Source organism: Tamandua tetradactyla, chromosome 2, assembly GCF_023851605.1.
Source record: "Tamandua tetradactyla isolate mTamTet1 chromosome 2, mTamTet1.pri, whole genome shotgun sequence".
Lineage (NCBI taxonomy): Eukaryota > Metazoa > Chordata > Mammalia > Pilosa > Myrmecophagidae > Tamandua > Tamandua tetradactyla.
In genome coordinates this window covers 103249418-103268436 of record NC_135328.1, presented here as the reverse complement: position 1 = coordinate 103268436, position 19019 = coordinate 103249418, and the positions used below count along the sequence as shown (strand labels likewise).

General features: G+C 37.6%; 1 protein-coding gene across 1 annotated transcript in view; it reads left to right on the top strand.

Annotated features, from left to right (window-relative positions):
* The first annotated feature begins 2829 nt into the window (after positions 1 to 2829).
* Positions 2830 to 19019, top strand: part of ALDH1A1 (aldehyde dehydrogenase 1 family member A1) — a 65704-nt gene continuing 49514 nt past the window's right edge. The window contains exons 1-3 of the mRNA XM_077148435.1: positions 2830 to 2961; positions 4537 to 4613; positions 17358 to 17462. Of these exons, the coding sequence (XP_077004550.1) occupies positions 4551 to 4613; positions 17358 to 17462 (168 nt within the window). The 5' untranslated portion in view covers positions 2830 to 2961; positions 4537 to 4550. The remainder of the gene's footprint in view (positions 2962 to 4536; positions 4614 to 17357; positions 17463 to 19019) is intronic.

Genomic DNA, 19019 nt, shown 5'->3' with positions numbered 1-19019 from the left:
AGAGGAAAGGCTGACAGTAAAATTATCTAAATTACAAGAAGTTAGAGAAGGAAAAGTAGAATCACCTAAAGGCATTGAATGAAGGAAATAAGAATAGAAATTAATAAAAAAGAAAAATATAGTAGAGCGGACCAACAAAGCCAAAAGTTCTTTAAAATACCAGTAAAATCAATGATATCCTGACAAGAATGCGAACTTCTAACAGGAGAAGGAATTAATCCAGAAATGTGGTCTAACATAAAAGAATAAATAATGGGCAAAGAAATTTTGAAAGAAATAGATAACATAAAATAGGAATTGATTGTACAAAACAATAATTGTATAACTGTGACTAATTTGGTGGGTATAAATCAAGATTGAAAAAAAGTTTATAATAAACAACTATGAAATGCAGGATGAGAATGGGGAACCAGAGGTAAAGGTTCAAAAGTCTTGAATTCTTTGTCAGAAAGAATTCTTATTTTACTCAAGGTAAGTGACCACGGTGACATTTTTAGATTATCCATTTAAAGAAAAAAATAAAAAATATTTCTTCTAAACAAGAGAACAAAGCAAAGAAGGAGGAGTAAAGAAACCATACTCAACACAACAGGAGATTGATACGAAGAAGAAAGGTGCTGGAACAAAAACTGCCAGTTAACCTCTGCAATCATGATTCTTTCTTCCCTCCTTAGGAAATACAATTACCAGTTTTTGACTATAAGTTTGGCTGCCAGAAAAATTTTACCATTTTTACCCTCCCTTGAAGCAATGTAACTAAGATCTAGTCAATAAGCTCTCAGCATCTGGTTGGAATTTAAGCAGTCTCCTGGGATTTTCAGGGAGGTTGGCATAGTGAGCTGGCAGGAGCTGCTGTCTCTTTCAACTCTGCCACCATGCCTGGCCCAGAATGTCTACTTTCAATCTCTGTCTATGTGAGAGAGAAATCCATTTCCCTCTTTGATGATTTTTTGAGGTTTCTCATGTGGGCAGCCAAATTTAATCTTAATCCATACATGGATTAACAGCAAGCACAAAATCCTATCAGTAATCATGACCGATATACACAAAAATAAATGGGCTAAACATATGAGTTAAAGGCAAAGACTCATTGAATTTTTTAAATGCCACACCTATATGCTTTTTAAACCCAGATTTAAACTAAAATAAACACCCTGAAAGGTTTTACTCTTTTTTCTTTTAGTGACCTTGCTAAGGGGTTAGTGTCCCCACTGCATTAGATAGGAGCGGCATCTGCTGTATTTTGCTATCACAAGATAAAGGCAAGGACAATGATAGGATATGTGAGGAACCAGAGAAATCAGAGGGGAGTAAATTTTGCCGATTGGATAAGAACGAAGGTGAACAGAAATTAGGCCACAAACATATGTTCACATACTCAGATTCTGCATTCCACCTACCTTTCCAACACGAACTGGCCAACCAAGCAGCAATTCTTGCATCAAGTACAAGATCCTCCTTTTCAAAAGTATTAAAGACCCAAGTAGGCAGTATGAAAACTCAAATAAGCAAATGATGTATTATCTGCTAAAACTGCAGTGACTGAAAGCAGGACCCATCCACTGCTGAGTTAGTCAACACCCTGACAAACTCTCCCAAGCTCAAGGCTACAGGAAGGGTTGGTGTAAGGGAGTGGGGGTTGGGTGTGGGTGGGGGGACATGACGGAGAGAGAGAGAGAGAGAGAGAGCGACGTTCAGCTTCGATAAATGTATCCAGAATTTTGAAATTAGAAAAGAGGCTATTTTTATTTTACCAGTACAATTAGGTTTTGTTAAAAATTCTGGATTTTTAAACAATTTCAATTATTCACATCTTAGGAGAAGGTCAGACCCTATTGAGTTTTCAGTGACTAAGACGTGAATGAAGTTCTCGAGAGGTTCCTTGTGAAAAATGAGACAGTAGTTGAATAATTGCTGAGGTCATAAACTATTAGTTTCTTGGTATAATGACAGCTTTGACATTCAAAGGGCTGGAAGAATTTGTAGATTCAAGAGATAAATAAACTATTCTCTTATGTCCCCTCCTCTGTGTGTGTGTATGTGTGTGTGTGCCTGTGTGTAATTTAGCTTGTTCTTAAGAAAGAAAGGGAATTGAAGCACTCTTCCTCCATCATGCCAAGTTAAATGATCAGCCCTCTCCTGCCACATAATCCTGGCATAGCATAAAACTGCTCAACCTCGGGTCAAGTCTTGAAGTGTGCTTCCTTGGCCCCGGTGTTCTCATCAAAGCCATTTTTTTCCCACTGTAAAGGAAGGTAGTGGTTGTATATAGCCTTTAACCCATGTACCTGTTCTCAGGAATATACTATTCCATAGGACAAGTTTTAGGAATAGAAATTTTTGATTACCACAAAAAGAGATCTCGGCCCGTGTGCTTTCTGGCCAGAGGAGATTTGCCCTTGAAATAAAGTTAAGTTTAGAGAATTCTTGGCACTCCAATTACAATGCTTCACTCATATAAAATGCTTAGCATGTACTTTTTGAAATAAAATGAATAGATTTCATCACCTGTTCCAAGACTTTTTCCTTTGCTTATGTTTGATAATGCCAGATCTAAAGGGACTTATCCTTATGTAATCACTCAGTAAAATCTGATCTAGATGAGCACATAAGGAGTGAGAGGATACGCCTAGTGTGTTATAAAACCTTGAGCTTTCAGCGACTGGGCATAAAAAGGCCAAACAAACAAACAAAAAAAACAACTAGTGTTTGGATGCGCAAACAACTGCAAAACTGGGAGCAGCAGAAAGCAGCAAAGCACAGCTGTCCGGGCATGGTTGGGACACCCCTCTGCAAGTTATGTAACAGCTGTTGTGAAATCGTGTGCTTAACTCAAAACACATTTTTGAAAGAGAGGGCTAGATTTTCCAAGGAAGAGAGCAAAGAAGAGCTATGTTGAACTAACACAGAAGCGTCTACAAGATCTTCAAGCACAAGTCGAGGAGAATCAAAGATCTTGAGGTTGGTACTGCCATATAGAATCTGAGGGATCGACAAATTAAGACCCAAGGGGCCAAATCAGGCTTGCCTCTTGTTCTGTAAGTAAAATTTTACTAGAACACACCTACACCCACTCATTTATCTATTGTCTATAGTTACTTTAGCATTACAGTGCAAAGTCCTGCAGTTACAATAGAAACCACCTGGCCCAGGAAGACTCAAATATGTATTATCTGTCCCTTTATTGATAAAGCTTGACGACCCCTGCCTTAGATAGGGTTAAGCATAAGTGCCTGTGAGAGCGATATTCCCTTAGAGAACCAAAGCAGGCCAGTGCTTAAAAACATCATTTAGCAGATCTATTGCCGTGAGCAGCCCATGTAACTCCCTGCAAATGAAGCTATCAAGTGAGGGTGAGAAAAGAATGTAAAGTTCCTGCACCTGGTTTAGAGTAACTGTTCAATAAGTCTTAGTTCTATCTAAATTCCGTATTCGGTGGAGCTGGCAAAAAAAAAATTCACTGGAAAAAAATTGTTCTTATTTCTTAATAATCAGTTACAAGCATCCAAAGCTATCTCTCTCATTCCTCTTGCAACTTTTACCAGAGCTCGAATACAATAAAGTATTGTACTTTAAATGGGAGTACAGTTAAAAATTGTCCTTTTTGAATGTTCCCAGCTTGAAACATTCATTTCATTTTAAGAATTTGGTTACTTGGGAGTCCTGTTTATATTCATTCTTTGTACAATTGCCTTGTACAATGGTTGATAAAAACAGGCAACTTCCAAAACCAGAGGTTACTTTCACTTCAAATGAGTTTTAACAGTTGATATTACTACATTTTTAATTGTGGTAGCCGTGTGTAGACAGTGTGTTCTGAGTGCCCTAAAAATCCTGCTGTCTTTTCTATTCCAAAAGATAAAAACAAATTTAGAGTTTCTGACATCACAGTAGGTCTATTTACCTAGCAGTTAAAATACACTTGATTGTTTTTTTTTTTTTTTAAGCTGCTGTGGTCGGGTCTAGAAAGAGGACCTTTACAGCCCCAAACAGCATCTACTTTTCTGGAAAATGGACTGATTCACTGACAATATCGTCCTGAAAATACCTGACCGGAGTCCTCTCCTCACCGGCTTCTGCTGAGAGCCTGTGCCCTTTGAGAATCTTTTTCAATCCTTAAATTCTCCGATTCTTGCCTGCCCCAGAATGGAAAGTTACATAGTAGCATAAACAGCATGAAAAGTAAAAATAATAATAATAATAATAATAACTGGACTTAGTGGCCAGAACAGCTGCGCTGCATCCTCTTATCACAGGTTTCGGCTTTGTAAATTAATTCATCTGCAAATAGTACACAGTCTCCAGGTGCAGCGCCAATGCTGGAGCACTGGTTTCTTAAGGATTTAAGTTAAAGTCAAAGGCTTCTTGCTCTAGGTGTTACAAATAAGTAGTGTCGTTTTCTTTTTGCTCCGAGTTTGTACATCCAATCATATCCCAGTATGCAAATAAACCTTAGCCCCGTTCAGATAAAAAGGAACAAATAAAGACAAGTGCTCTATCAGAACCAAATCGCTGAGCCTGTCACCTGTGTTCCAGGAGCCGAACCAGAAATGTCCTCAGGCCAGCCTGACTTACCTGTCCCACTCAGCAACTTGAAGATTCAATATACTAAGGTCAGTACAATTTAGATTTGCTGCTTTGCCTTAGGTTTATAAGAAACTACATTTATTTCAACATAAAGGATTAACTTAGGTAAATTTGAGTAAAGAGCAAAATACAGTTTTAATCAAAGAGTGAATTCTAAATCAAATCAGACAACTTTTCACAAATATATTTCTTAAAGTATTTCAAGTGAAAGGAATTCTTTTCTGCATGGAAGATTCTTGTTCCAGAAGTATGAACTAAGCATTTCTATTAACTTCAGCATAGCCTGTGTGGTATGTATGATGAAAGGGGTAAATGCTTAACTAGAGAAATTTATGTGAAAGAGCTAGACAAGTAAGAAATGATTTAAAAAGGAGAAACAGCATGCTAAAACAATATGATTTTTCTATATGTTTGATATGCTTAGCGTCAAAACCGAATGACCTTAAGTCTGATAATTGGATGAAAGCTTCTGCTTCAAAAAAAACCTCAAATGGACTTGGATTACTTAGTACATTTGGGGGGAGCAGCCATCCTTAATTTCTTCAGCTGCATTTTTCGCATTAGAGCATATTATGAATTCTCTGATAAATATTTACAGAAACGAGAGCAGAAGCCAGATCCAGACTTAAAAATCCACTGCTAGAGAGAGCTGGGAAATGGATCCTGCTTGATTTGTTCGCAGGGTATCTCTGTACATTGCTTGTTTCACACTGCTACATGCCTGTTTTCCTGCCAGAGACTGGAGCTCCAAAAAGGACAAGCAGAACAAACAACTTTCTAACCTAATCACTTAAAGTTATCTTTATGAAGTGCTGTAGTAGGCAAGGTAAGAAATGAGCTACTGCAACTCAGGAGAGAGCCATTTTGTTTCTGAATTAACCAATAAAAAACCAGGAGCACTACAACCTTATGATAAAACTTAAAGTCCCTGCTATTATTGTTTATTCCCTTTACTTGTAACCCTGGATGGTTTTGAAATCCTAAAGTCGGTTACGTTTTCATTTTCATGAGCACAATGAATGAGGAAGTTGATCAACTGATTGGCTCTTTTTCTTGGGAAAGTGTCAGCAGAGATCAGATTGTGCCTTTTACATGGTTGGCCAGGAGCTATGAAGTTTATCAAGAGATTATTTCCGCAAAGTTTTATTAAAGAGAAAACAATTTCCATTTAATTGTGTTGCAAATGGAAATATAAAAAATGCGGTGAGTCCATGACAATTTTCACATGGCAAAGGCCTGCCCAAAATATGAAAAGATTCTGGTTTTCCCTTCTTCCTAACTCCAAGTTCGCCATTCATAAAAAAAATTACAATTCAAAGTAGACACATTTAAAAATACATTTCAGGAAGATCAAAATTGTGGGGAATGATTGCAATTTTCTGTTACTATTACTAGGGTATATTTTTCTGTGATGGTAAGATATTTGGTAGTATGAATGACGATAAAAAAATGGCTTTGCAGAACTTCACAGTCTTCCTTGCATGTGTATCTCAGGGAAACTCTAACATGAAATGCTTTTTATGCCAAATTAAACCTCATTTATTAGTATTAATGAAGCATGCAAAGAACAGTAGAGAGATAATGAGATGGTCCTTAAAATCTAACATATAAGCACAGAGCTGGGGTTTCCTTAACGCAGAGAGGTGTTTTTAAGTTTGAAATCTCATGTTCACTTAAAAGCCATTTTCACAAGAACATCCTCCAGGGAAAATGACTGACGTAAGTGTTCAAAAGAAGACGAGATTCACAGAAGACATTTGCTCTTGCTTTTAAGAACTTCTCTGGGTGAAAATACCCCTGCAAGTCCGTGAATTTTTATTGCTGACACATCTTCTATATAAACCTGCTCTGCTCAGATAGCATTTTATTGTTTGATTTATAGGCCACAGCATTTTCACACTTGGGAGGACAGCAGTTATGTATATAATTAAATCTAAATGGGTGAGCTTTTAAAAATGCCTAGCACTTTGCACTTTCTTTTCACTGTGACCCACCAAAGAATCACCGAGGACTTGCACTTGCAAGAGCCCTTGGAAAAATGATGGTTATTAACTAAGTTTCCTGTTGCAAACCAAGTGAGCTAAGATTTCATAGTGCCTGAGGAATTACCTCCTGTGGCCAGCCCCTAAATTCCTGCTTTATTTTTCTCTTACTATTAACGTCCTCCTTTATTGTTGCTAGGAGTACATTGATCCTTGGAGCAAGGTGGAGGGAAGAGACAAGTAGGATTGGGTAACAAAAATATATTACAACTATGATAGAAGAGCTACTTATTCTCAAGCTTGAGACTGTTTTTCACCAGAACAAAAGCAGTCATTGATGCATACCTCTCATGACTTATTCTCTAGTCAGCCTATTTCTTTGTTGGAGTGGATAAAACAGAGATCAGAGTATAAGAAATGCTTTCTTAAATGATGTGCATGTTCTTGGAATTTAAAACCTTCTATAACATTATTGCAAATCAGCATCAACTTGGATCCCATCTCTATCCTCATTATTTTTCCCCTGTCTAATTCCAAACACATCTCGCATCTTGCCAACCCACACATTTCGCTGAGCCTTCAAATGAAGAACTTGCTTGAAAATTGTATGACCATTGGGCAAATTATATAAATCTCTCCCTGCCTCAGTTTCCTCAGGTATTAAATGGCGATAATAAAGGTATCTATTTCCTAAGATGAATGAAAGGATTACGTGATTCTAATGCACATAGAACGCTTGTAATTGTACCCAGCACGTTAGAAATTATTGATTAATGTTAGCCATCCTAGTTCCATTTATTTCTCAGAAGCCTTTCCACTTTTTCTGGAATTTTCTCTTTTATCTGACCTTTCCCAGACCTGTTTCCCACAACTGCTCCTTTCATCTCATTTTCTTCTTCTAGTTTTTCTGTCACTCTTCCTTGCACAGTCATGTCCTATCTAACAAGGTTTGTATTGGAGCAAGTCCTGAGGATTACAGTTATCCAGGGTTTAGAGATTAAGAATTTTCTTTTATGGGATTTGGTAGCTTTGCCTTCCATTTTCCCTTCACAACATTGTCTTTTACCTTAAAAAAAAAAAAGAAAAAAGAAAAGATAACTTAAGAAGACATGCTTTCTCCGACAGAGAAATGTTTAGCTTAACTCTTTAACCTTAGCTCTTAAACTTAACTCATTAAACAATAGCTTTTTCACATGGGAAAACATCATCAGGTAAGAACATTTCATGCACTCGCCCAGAGGAAATAATTATAGCTCATGTTCCTTGTATTTACTCTGTGCCAGACTGTATAAAGTTCTTTACAATAGTATTATTTAGTCCTTATGTAACCCTAGGAGGAAATCACTATCTCCATTTTATAGATGAGGAAACTGAGGATCAGATGTAAGTAACTTGCCTAATGTTACATAATTTATTGAGGGATAAAGCTAGATTTCAAATGCTGGCAGCCCGAGCCCTCATATCCACACATAACTTCTCTAAGGTGAATACACCTATTTGGACGTAGAGTTGCCAGAATTCTGTTCTGTCCTTCCTTATTCTGATTTTCAGTTGTCCATTCCTGATTACTGGAGGGAGCATGACCATGAGTCTTTCCACCTGCTGCTCAGCTGTTCCCAAGCCAACAGGAGAAAGTTTTGTTGCCAGTTAAGAAAAAGAGAACAATAGATAAGGTCAAAAGCAAACATGCTTTCAGCTTTCAGTGAGAAGGTGGGGTTGAGGCTGGGAGAGGCTGTGATGCAGAAGCCTTTGAAATATGCATATAATTCCTCTGTGAACTGCATGTCTTCAACTGCTATACAATAAGTTTTGGCTAGAGTAGGAGATTACTTTCCTAGGTTTCCAGCAGGATTGTTGATTCCATCTGGGTTAAAAAAAATATGCTCGTGATAAAGAAAAGTTGTAATTCACTGAGCACCGTGTGTGGGGTACAAATCTAAATGTATTTTTCACCATTATCTATTTAAATTCTTCCAATAAACAAATTCAGGCCACATGCATTTCCAATACTCCACCCTCTTCATTCATCTTGGACTAAATCCTCAACCTGTTCCTTTCTCCATTTTTCCATCCCTTTATTATTTAACGAGTCAATGAATGGCTAATCTGTGCTAGGTCTTATGATATAAGAAGGCAAATATGTTTTTTATCTCATGAAGCTGACATTCTTGGTAGCAGCAGGAGACAGGAAGCTGACCATAAGCAAGTAATTGAAAACTTTGATTACAAATTATGTTAAGTGCTAAACAGAAGAAAACCAAGAGCTGATCAAATGAGAGGAAGGTCTTGCTTTTGATAAGGGGGACATCTCTGAGGAAGGATGCAGAGCATAAAGTGACTTTATAGATTAGGGAAAGAACAAAAATCCAGAGGCAAAAAGTTCCAGCACATGCAGATACCCTGGGGACAATTGCTTGGTATGTTCAAGGCTAATGTGGCTGCAGTAAAATCAGGAGGAGAATTTTGAGACAAAATTGGAGATAGACACGGGGGTCCAGTTTAGTGAGAGGAGACCACTGAGGGATGCTTTGAGACAGGACAGGAATTATATTCAAGGCAAAGCTGATTGTTGCACTGCTTATATGGGGGACGACTTCTCAACTCACTTTTGACTGAACAACTTGTGCTTGCGTTCGGCCCGAAGCAGTTAAACAAATAGCTGGATGCCTGCATTGTACAGTAGTTTAACAAGACAAACGTGGCTTCAGTTTCAAGCTCTTCTGGGTCCTTGATGGTATAACCTTGGCCAAGTTTCTGATCTCCCTGAGTTTCAGCTCCTCTATTTGTAAATTGGGAAGAGCAATGACTATCTTGGAGAGTACCCCTGAGGATTAAATGAGGTAACTTGTGAAAAGTACCTGGCGTCAGTTAGCTATATGGTCACTTCTTCTCTTTTACCCTGTCCTTCCCAACAGGCCAGTTAGAATTCTAAAATTATTCAGCTCTCAATTGTAAATGGAACTGACAGCTGTATCACTTGTTATACTTCAAAACTGCCCTCATATATTTAATTTGGGGCTCAGGAGAATCTACTTGCTGGGAGAGAGCTAGGGAAGTTGTTACTAGTTTCTCATTTTAAAGCAGAGGAAGCCAAGCTCGGAAAGCTTAGGTAAACTTGCTCAAGGTCAAATAGCTCTTAGAAGGCAAAGGCAGAACTGGATTCTACATGTTCTCATTTTAGATGTGATACTCTCTCACCTGATATCCTATTTTTAACCTAAATATTACTTGGATTGTCACTGGATTGTCTCAAACAAGTGATTTCGCACCTATTACTTTTTTTTTTTTTTTGCATGATTCTTTCCTCAGCTTGATAGGGTGAATGGAAATTTGGAAGATGAGTGAGAAGGAGAGATGAGTTGGGCACTAGATCCCCAGACAGGAAGGGCCAACAGAGAGAAAGTGCTCTAGAGTAGTACTTCCTAAATTTGAATGTGCATGTGAATCACTTGACATACAAATTCTGATTCTGTAAACCTTCTATAAGGTTAAGATTCTGCATTTCTAACAGGTTTTACTGATGATGCTCAAAACCACCCTCTAAAAGTTTTGGGTGAGGGTCAGCCTTAAAACTTTTCCTATGCTGGCCATCATCCAGCTACTTAGGGAACTAGCTTCCCATTTCTTCCAGAAACTCAGCCACAGCCTGCCAGATCAGAATCTTTTATTGTCCCCTTCAGAAAGTGTGAAAGGCCAGCAGTAACCAAATCATGGCCACAAACCAGAGATGGAACCAACCATTGATTTTTGTTCTTGGGATAGATAATCCTTCTCTATTAATTCAACATTTAAAGATAGCAAATTCTTGGCAAGTTGTTTACTTGGCAGGCACCTGCTCAACTTTGAGAAAACATAATCAATAAAAATCCTCAGTAAATGGGAATGTATTATATTAGCCCCATTTTACACAGTCTCTCAGTCCTACAAGTATTTGCACAATTTCTTTAATATGGACTTTACCTAATAAATTTGTCCCTAACTTCTTGCCAGAATGGGGAAGCTGGGTGAGGAAAACTCTTAAAGAGTACAAGAATGGTGGGCCAAGGTGGCTGGAGTGGCAGAGTTCTTGCCTGCCATTGCAGAGACCCGGGTTCAATTCCCAGTGCCTGACCATGTTAGAAAAAAAAGAGTACAAGAAATATCTCATTTGATGAGTAACCCAAAGTTAAGGTAATGCCTGATGGCACAGTTAATCTGTGGAATAATATAATACAGATTAATATAAAAGAAACCTCATGGGAATGCAGATGTTGCTAAAATAGAGATATGCTTGTCTCAAAAGAGCAATTATCTAGCTTGGGGTGGTGGCAGTGTTGGTTTTCTCAATGCTATTTAATTGTGGCTAGGGGACACATTATACATTAACCAGATTTAAGTGGCAAAACAGACAGAGCCATGTTCAAAAGAACTTGCACAATGACTGCACCATAATTAAATATTAAAAGTAAAATCCCCTATTAAAAAACAAATCAGAGAAGTAAATGTTTGCATAAACCTGGATTTTATAACACTGGTGTGTTATGTATACAAGTGCATATCAAAAGCTCCCACTAATTTACAGGCATTGCTTGCTAGGAATACAAAGTGTTACTAATGTTTCCTTTTCTGCTGTTAAAATACCTCTATTTTGTGCCTTTATTATAATGTTGGAATTGTTTATGGAAATTTTATTGATGGGAATCTGTACAAAGATTGCAACTCTCAAAACCATTTCTGGGAACAGACACCTCCCCCACCTCAAGACCGCAATAATTTTTGACTATTTCCCCTGCCCTCTCAATACAGTTTTAGAAGTCTAAGGAATACAGTAACAAACAACTGAATTATGCAGCATTGTCTTTAGCAGGAAAGGAACTTACATGTCTGAAATGGTACTACTGGATCTTCATATTGATGAATATTAAATATGTCAGAACTTTTGTGTGCTTCTCCATCTTAGTTCATGGACAGTTACAACGTATGTTTGATGGATGGAAGCTGTTGACAAGTGTTTTTGTTATCTGGGGAACACACTGGAGATGTGACTCAGAACAGAAATTTGGCATTTTTCTTTGACTGCATTGAAGAGGCTGAAGGAGTTTCTCAAACAACAACGGAAAGAAAACAAGACACCCCCCCAAAAGTTCAGATTACTGAAGTGAAACTATAATTTAAAACAAATGAAAGGAAAATTTTATTTCTCCCATTTTTGTTTTGGTCACTCGATCTCATTTTGTTTTCATTCCTCTGCATGCAATTAAATATTTTTTCCTCTCATCTGTTATTTCCTCCCTAATTTCCTTTTATATTTTTCTGCTTTGAATCTCAAGTTTTGCTTTGCTGCCTAAGGGTTTTTGTTGAAAGTAGTTGCCAGAGATTGTCCAAAGCTGTGCTGGAGACCTAGCCTCGCTTCCTTTAAACGTTTAACACACCACCTGCTTTTTGTTCAGTCTTTCTCTTATTATTAATCCCCCATCTCTTTCACTTTCTCCCTCTTCCCACCCTAGTAGTCTTTGGTGCTTTATCAGGTTCCTAAGACTGAGAAAGTTTTACACATCTGCAACATCCATCACTCCGAGCCAGCCATCTGGGCCCTCCAGTTTGGAAATCCACACCGTTAACACCAAATGGGGAACCTCAGCACAACTCCTTCTCCCTTGGCATATCGTCAAGAGAAATCCTTTGTGCATTGAAAATGGGATCTATTAAATCTTTCTGCCACCATAAGCATAAACTTTCCATACGGGATCTAGAGCAACTGGCCTTGTTATGGCCCCATAGTTATAAAGTGAATTTGGCACATCCTGAGTATCTATTGGAGAGAGACAGGGAGGGTTTCCCTTTAGCTAACAGGTAACCAAAGCTCCTCCTGGAGATAAGGCTGGTAAGTCACTATTTTGCCCATTTGTCAAATGAAGCTTAATCCATGCCAGAAATATTTTAAGGAAAGTGCTCATTTATTTAGAATGGTAGCTTTATACCATAAATTAAGATATGTTATCTTTTACTCTAGAAAAAGGTCATTTTTCTTTCGATATTGTGACCACAGCCAAGGAAATGGCTACTTGTTTCTCAAATATAATATGATTCATCTCTTAAAACCTGGCATAATCCAAAATTCAAAGGATAAAAAAGCTTTTAAAGATCCCTCAATATTTCCATTAACTGTTTTCCCATATAAGAAGCAATTAAAGTCCAAGAGTATGCACAGGCTTCTATAATTTCTGTATTAGAAATGCTAAGTTGATGTCCACTTTACATACCTAATATCCGAAAGTATCCTGAGTCTAAAATTGGTGATTCGAGTATAGTTGGTTTAACTAATGGCTAAATAGTGCAGAATAAGTTTTGATTGTCTAGCATGATCCATTTCCCCCAAACTTGCCAAGTACAAACAGCAAATGGAAAATGAGGATTGTCATCATTGCAGATCATTTCTACCGGCCTAAAATAGGCTTAATAAGTATTATAATAAACAGTCATTAGCCTATACTTCTCCATATAACCTTTTTATATGATCACAGGAAGGATGATTATCCAAAAACATTTGGTCATGTGGTTAGCTGGAAGGCAAATGCCAAACGTAAAGCTAATAAAATCAAAACTGAAAAAAAAGACAATTAAGGTAGTTCCTACTAATAGACTATGGAGGTAGTTTCTCCATAGCTAAAGGGAAGAAAGGAATGGGATAATGCCTAGTGTTCATGACAACTTCGATCACTTCTGTGCCTATGCTGAGCTCTGATTTTATGCTCTAAGCTCTCTGTTTGAGGGAGACATACGTGAGTCATAGTTTGCAGACTGTGCTGCTACGTTGCCTCACCATCACTGTCACACATGGTCACTTCATGCCTGGCTCATTGAAATTGTCTCCTACTGATCCCCTGCACTCTGGTTGCTCTCTTTCAAATCAATTTTGGGTACTTTAAAGCTAGTATGCCTCAAATACCCATTTGATCCTGTCACTCCCTTATTATCTCCAGAATAAAGTCCAAACTTTTCATGACTCACCATAAACTGACTTCATTTCCATTGTCCAACCTTATCCAGAAACCGTCTTTGCCAGTACTGTGTGTTCTGGCACAGTCGCTTTACTGTGTTCAAACATCCTAAGACTGTTCCCCCCCTTTGCTCATTGTTTTCTTATCCTGAAAGGATGCCTTCTTCCAGCCCTCATTCCCCTCTTCGGTGAGGCCCATGCAATTTATTGACTAAAGCTCTGCATTGACATTTTATTCTCTGTTCCTTCCGTTCTTTCTGGCTAGTCTTGCTCTAAATACATTGTGCCCTTAGACTGTAAGGTCACTGAGAGCAGGGGCCGTGGCCAACGCCTCTTGCCTCTTCCCAGGGGACCTCTGCTCACCAATTGACATATATTTTTTTCTGATAACACAAGAGAGACTGTTTGGGATTATGTAAATATGAGCACAAGTTCAAACAAAAATTGGGTACACAGTATCCTTCTGAATTAAAGGTTAAAACTGAATAATGTAGAGCAGTTTCTGGTACTTTGGGATCACCTACAACTGATCTTTTTAGTTACCTTAGGACTGCCAGATAAGCTTGTGCTATTACTTTAGGTTATTGCTCGTTTACCAAAAAAAGTGACTGACTTTAATCTGAGGGGGGAAATTTTAGGTATTGCTTAGATACAAGACTCTAATAATGAATCTTGATATTACATACATGCTGTAATGTTTCTTTCACCAGAAAAGATCATATGCAGAAAGCAAAATAAGCTAGAATATATTGGAGCCAATTACTGAGAACTTGAAACTGCAAATTATCCCAGTCCTAAGGGTAAGAGGATTCAGGCGGGAACTGGAAAGTTGCACCACATGCCTAATAGAATATAACAAATTCTAGGTCTTGTTTTTATTAGATTTTTGATGAAATGATATGTGAAAGAGTGGAATTCTGAGTTTATTTCTGACAGGCTGAAACTTGCATTTTCTTAGCTTAGACATATAAAGTCTGAGCTGGTAATACAATCTTTAGGGCAGGGAGAAGGCAGAGAATTAGAGAATGTGAGTGAATCTGAGGCAAGCTCTGTCAGGTTCAACAATCTAGCATAAATGCCATGAAGTCTTCAGTTTCTGTTTCGAATTTGATGGACTTGTGTAGAAATCTAACATTTGCACATAGTGGAGTACAATAACTAATTTAATAACAGGATATTAAAATGTTATGTTGGAAGAGAAGAAAAAGAGGGGAAATTCAATTGGGGCAAATATTCAAAGCCTCTTGGAAGAGATGACATTTTAAGTCATAATATGAATTTTGAATAGAAGAAAATAGTGAAACACCAGTCTGAGGTATAGCACGAGAAAAGATGTGAAGCAAAGGTATGTATGGTGCTTGAGACAGTACAAAGAGGCTGATGCAAAAGGCAAACTAAGAAAGGTCTGAGAAGCGTGCTGGGGGCCAGATCACAGCCCACCTCAAGTGCCTTGGTAAGGAGTTGGGTGGTGGCGAACCCTCTAAATGTGCTGGGGGGAGGGGCTTGGGGGGGTGGGGCGCAGGGGGAGGGGTTGTTGGCAAAATCTAAAGTGGATTAGCTAAGGAAGAGGATTATGATTAATTTTTTTTTTTATGAGACAGAGGTGGGGGCCAGGGAGCAGGTTATTATAACTGTATAGAACAAAGAAAAGGGTGACTCGGGTTAATATACCATAACTGGAGAAGGAATGTGTATGTGTGAGAGAGAGAGGGAGAGACAGAGAGAAGAAAAGGTGCCTAAGGGAGTTCTAGAACTTTAGTTTAGAGGTGGGAATAGAATGAGGCTAGAGATGACAATGAACCCAATTTTGAGCACATTTAAGTGTTTCCCAAACATCCGCTGGGAAGAAAACTGAAGGGAAGGGCTAAAGACGCATAAAAGAAAATAATCTTTTAGAGTAACTACGGGGACTCTGTAAAATGCTTTTCTGAGAGCTAGAGTATTGATTTTAGGCAAGTCACTATTGGAGTCTGAATTTATCTTTTCAGTTTTAGCTACAACACTGACTTTTTTTCTCTAGGGATAGAATGATGAATTGTATAGTCTTCCTCTATATTCCATTATTCCATTAACTTATCAGAGGAACAAGAGTTTTCCTGTTACCTCTGTCTTCCTCATACCTCCATGTATCTATCTTTATACATTTCATCTTTTCATCTGGACTGCTTTGTACCCATCCGCCCTTTGTTTATTTATGCCAAATCTTTTTTTTTTTTTGGTCAACTTCCAGCTATCACTAAGAGAAGCACAGGAGGGTCAGGGACGTGCACAAATACAAAGAACAGACTCTCTGCTTACATAATCTTGTAAATCACAGAATACAGAATGAATTGTATTCAAGCATTTAAGAATCTATGGTAATATGCCTTTTATTTTCTTTATGGAATATTAGATTGTACTGTGGCCACTACAAGATAAAATATCTAAGTTTTATCTGTTAGTGAGAATTCATATAGGTTAATTGAAAAGTCTGCTTTTATTTCACAATATAGGTAACTAAACTAATCATGTAAAATCTTGATAGATGACGCTCAGGGGATTGGTGATAACTACATGATAATTATTTAGTATAGCAACTGATATACTAAGGGAGATGCTTCAATGCATTCTCAATCAGGGTTGCTCTATTAATAACTTATCTTTATATATCAAGTAAGGGGAAGGGTTGGGACTCTAAATTCAGATTTATATTTATAAATCCAGTGAAAGTATCACCATTCTTTTAGAACTACATGTATTTAACTACCTATGAGTCAAAATTAAATGAACTACTTCATGTTTTAATAATAAATCTAACAGAAAGTTCTAATACATGATGTTCAACACTATACTTCTGGTTATTTTCATATTTAAATAATGACAACGAAAAGAATAAACAAGAAATAATAGGATAGGAGAAGACAGAAGAAATTTTGTCAAATATCTGAACTCTAGTGAAAGATGAATGAGATATCAAAGTTCCATTAAGTCTCCTGAATGAAACACAGATTCAGGATTGCAAACGTTGAAACTCGTATTTTTAATATGACAGACTAGTGCTTTTTAATATTTCTATTTTGTGTGTACACAGAATAAAGTTAGATATTTCATGGACTCTTATGAAAGTCTCTATCTCAAAACTATCGCTGAGGCTGAGAAATCTAGAACCTGATTTCATCTGAGGACATGTAAATTATTAACTGATCGATTGAAAGGGAGAATGAAACTCTTATGCCTTTAAAAAGTCAATGAAAAGATGTCCCTAGGCAATTGCTTCCAAGCAAAAATCTTTTAAAATTCCTCTCCAAAGATACCTTTAAAACTGGAAAATAAACAGCCATAAAACAGTCCCTTCTGATATCAAATCACTTAGCACAAAATGAACGTGTTTATTAAAACTGGAAAATAAACAGGCATAAAACAGTCCCTTCTGATATCAAATCACTTAGCACAAAATGAACGTGTTCAGAATCTGGAGTGGAAAATAGAGATAATGATTCAGAAAGAGGTCTTCCAAAACCTCTGCTCTTGCCTCAAATTTACGGTTATTTCAGGTATAGCATCTTTTCTAGATTCTTTCCTCCACTCAATATTCTCTAGAGTTTTCTAGTGTTGAAATGACTTCGTATTTTAAAGAAATTTAGAAATATTGCTTTATTTGTGTGTCTGTGTATGAAATAGCTTAAACAGCTGAAAAAACTGGAGGTGGGGCAACATCTGAGGGAATTGAAGTTATAACATTGCATCACTTAGGCATTTTAGTTTAGTTTGTAAAAAAGTTCTAAAATGTACTGTGTGTCTTTCTTTTTTATTCCTCTCTGTCCTTTTAGATCTTCATAAACAATGAATGGCATAATTCTGTGAGTGGCAAGACGTTTCCTGTCATTAATCCTGCAACTGAGGAGAAACTCTGTGATGTAGCAGCAGGAGATAAGGTGAGTTTCCTAACCTACTTTCATTTCTGTTTTGTTTTGTCTTTTTTTTGGGGGGGGGGTGTCACTTTCCATTCTGAGCTCCCTTTGCAAGTTCAAGTATATAGGTCCTTAGAATAGGGTTTCTAGAGAAGTGTGGGTATACAAAAGTTTCTCAGCAGTCATTTAATGATGATGAGCCTATGGAGTAAGGAGAATAAAAGTCTTCAGATTTTTTACCTGAGTCTAGGTTAAAATAATCTTTGTAGTCTTTCATTGTCCAATATTACCAAGCTTTAAATCTCTGTAACAAAAAATAGAGAGCGGTAATTTATTTTTTCCTTTGTGAAAAGATCACCGGGAGATGAAGTCAGTAAAACCCAAAGATAATACCATTTGTGATACTGTTTTGGTTAATTGTAGCAATTACATGCTCCTGGCCTGTCTCCACCCTTTCATTGCCTTTGGCCCAGTGATGAAATCACTAATCTAATACACTGAGCCATGGAGACCTATTCCAAGATAGCAATACCTTGGAATTGCTTCCAAGCAATTCTTTTGGGTTTAGGGAAGGCCCCCGATTCTGGCTGTAGAATTATCAGATTGAAGTAAAATTCTTGCCTGGAGGGGTGGGAATGTAGAGTTTAGCCACAAGAATCAACAGCTTGAGAAGGAGAAACAGGATAGACTGAGACATAGTTCTTTAAGATTTCACTTTTTGTATATTGCAAGGGGTTCACTGGTGCATAAATTCAAGGATTTCACATGGCTTCTGGGTAAAAAAACAGTCCCCACATAAAAGTCCTTTGTAAATACAACTCAACCCCTGTTTCCAGCCTCCATTGCATTCTGACCTTTTTAAACCCAGGAATTCCAACTTCACCATGGTTCAAACATTCTGCAGACATTGTCTGCTGTGTGCTGCCTCTGTGTCACGTCTTAGGTGCAGACTCAGGACCTAGTTGAAATCATCATCTGTCAGAAGAGCACAGAGATTCCATGGTTTTACTCACACTCTTTGAGCTTTGGTTCATTTTTTTTTTTTTTTTTTTGTAAAATGAGGAAATAGAAAACCTCGGGAGTTAAATAAGAAAATATGTAAAGAGCTCACTGCCTAACACATAATGGAACCTCCATCATTGCAGGGTCCTTTCATTTCCTTAAGGCCTCCTCTGACTTTTCCAGGTAAAATTGCTGTCTTCTGTGCCATTATTGAACACTGTTTTTACCTGTATTGTGACCCTCTATATTGCATAACCTTTGGCTAATTTGTCTGAGACAATGTGCTCCTTATACAGCTCAACACCACATTTCACATTGGAATCCCCAGTATCTGGTACACTATAGGTAATGAATAAATGAAATATTCTTCTCCTTCAAGTTTTGAATTTCCATATACCCTATGTACCTTGCCTAGGGAATCTTGTACTGAACTGATGATTGGTTAAGGCAGTGATTCTGAAAATTGACCATACATCAGAATCACCTGGAAAGCTTCACACAGATAACTGGATCCCACCCTCAGTTTCTTTCAATAATTCTAGAGTGGTGCCAAACGATGTTTATTTCTAGCAAATTGTC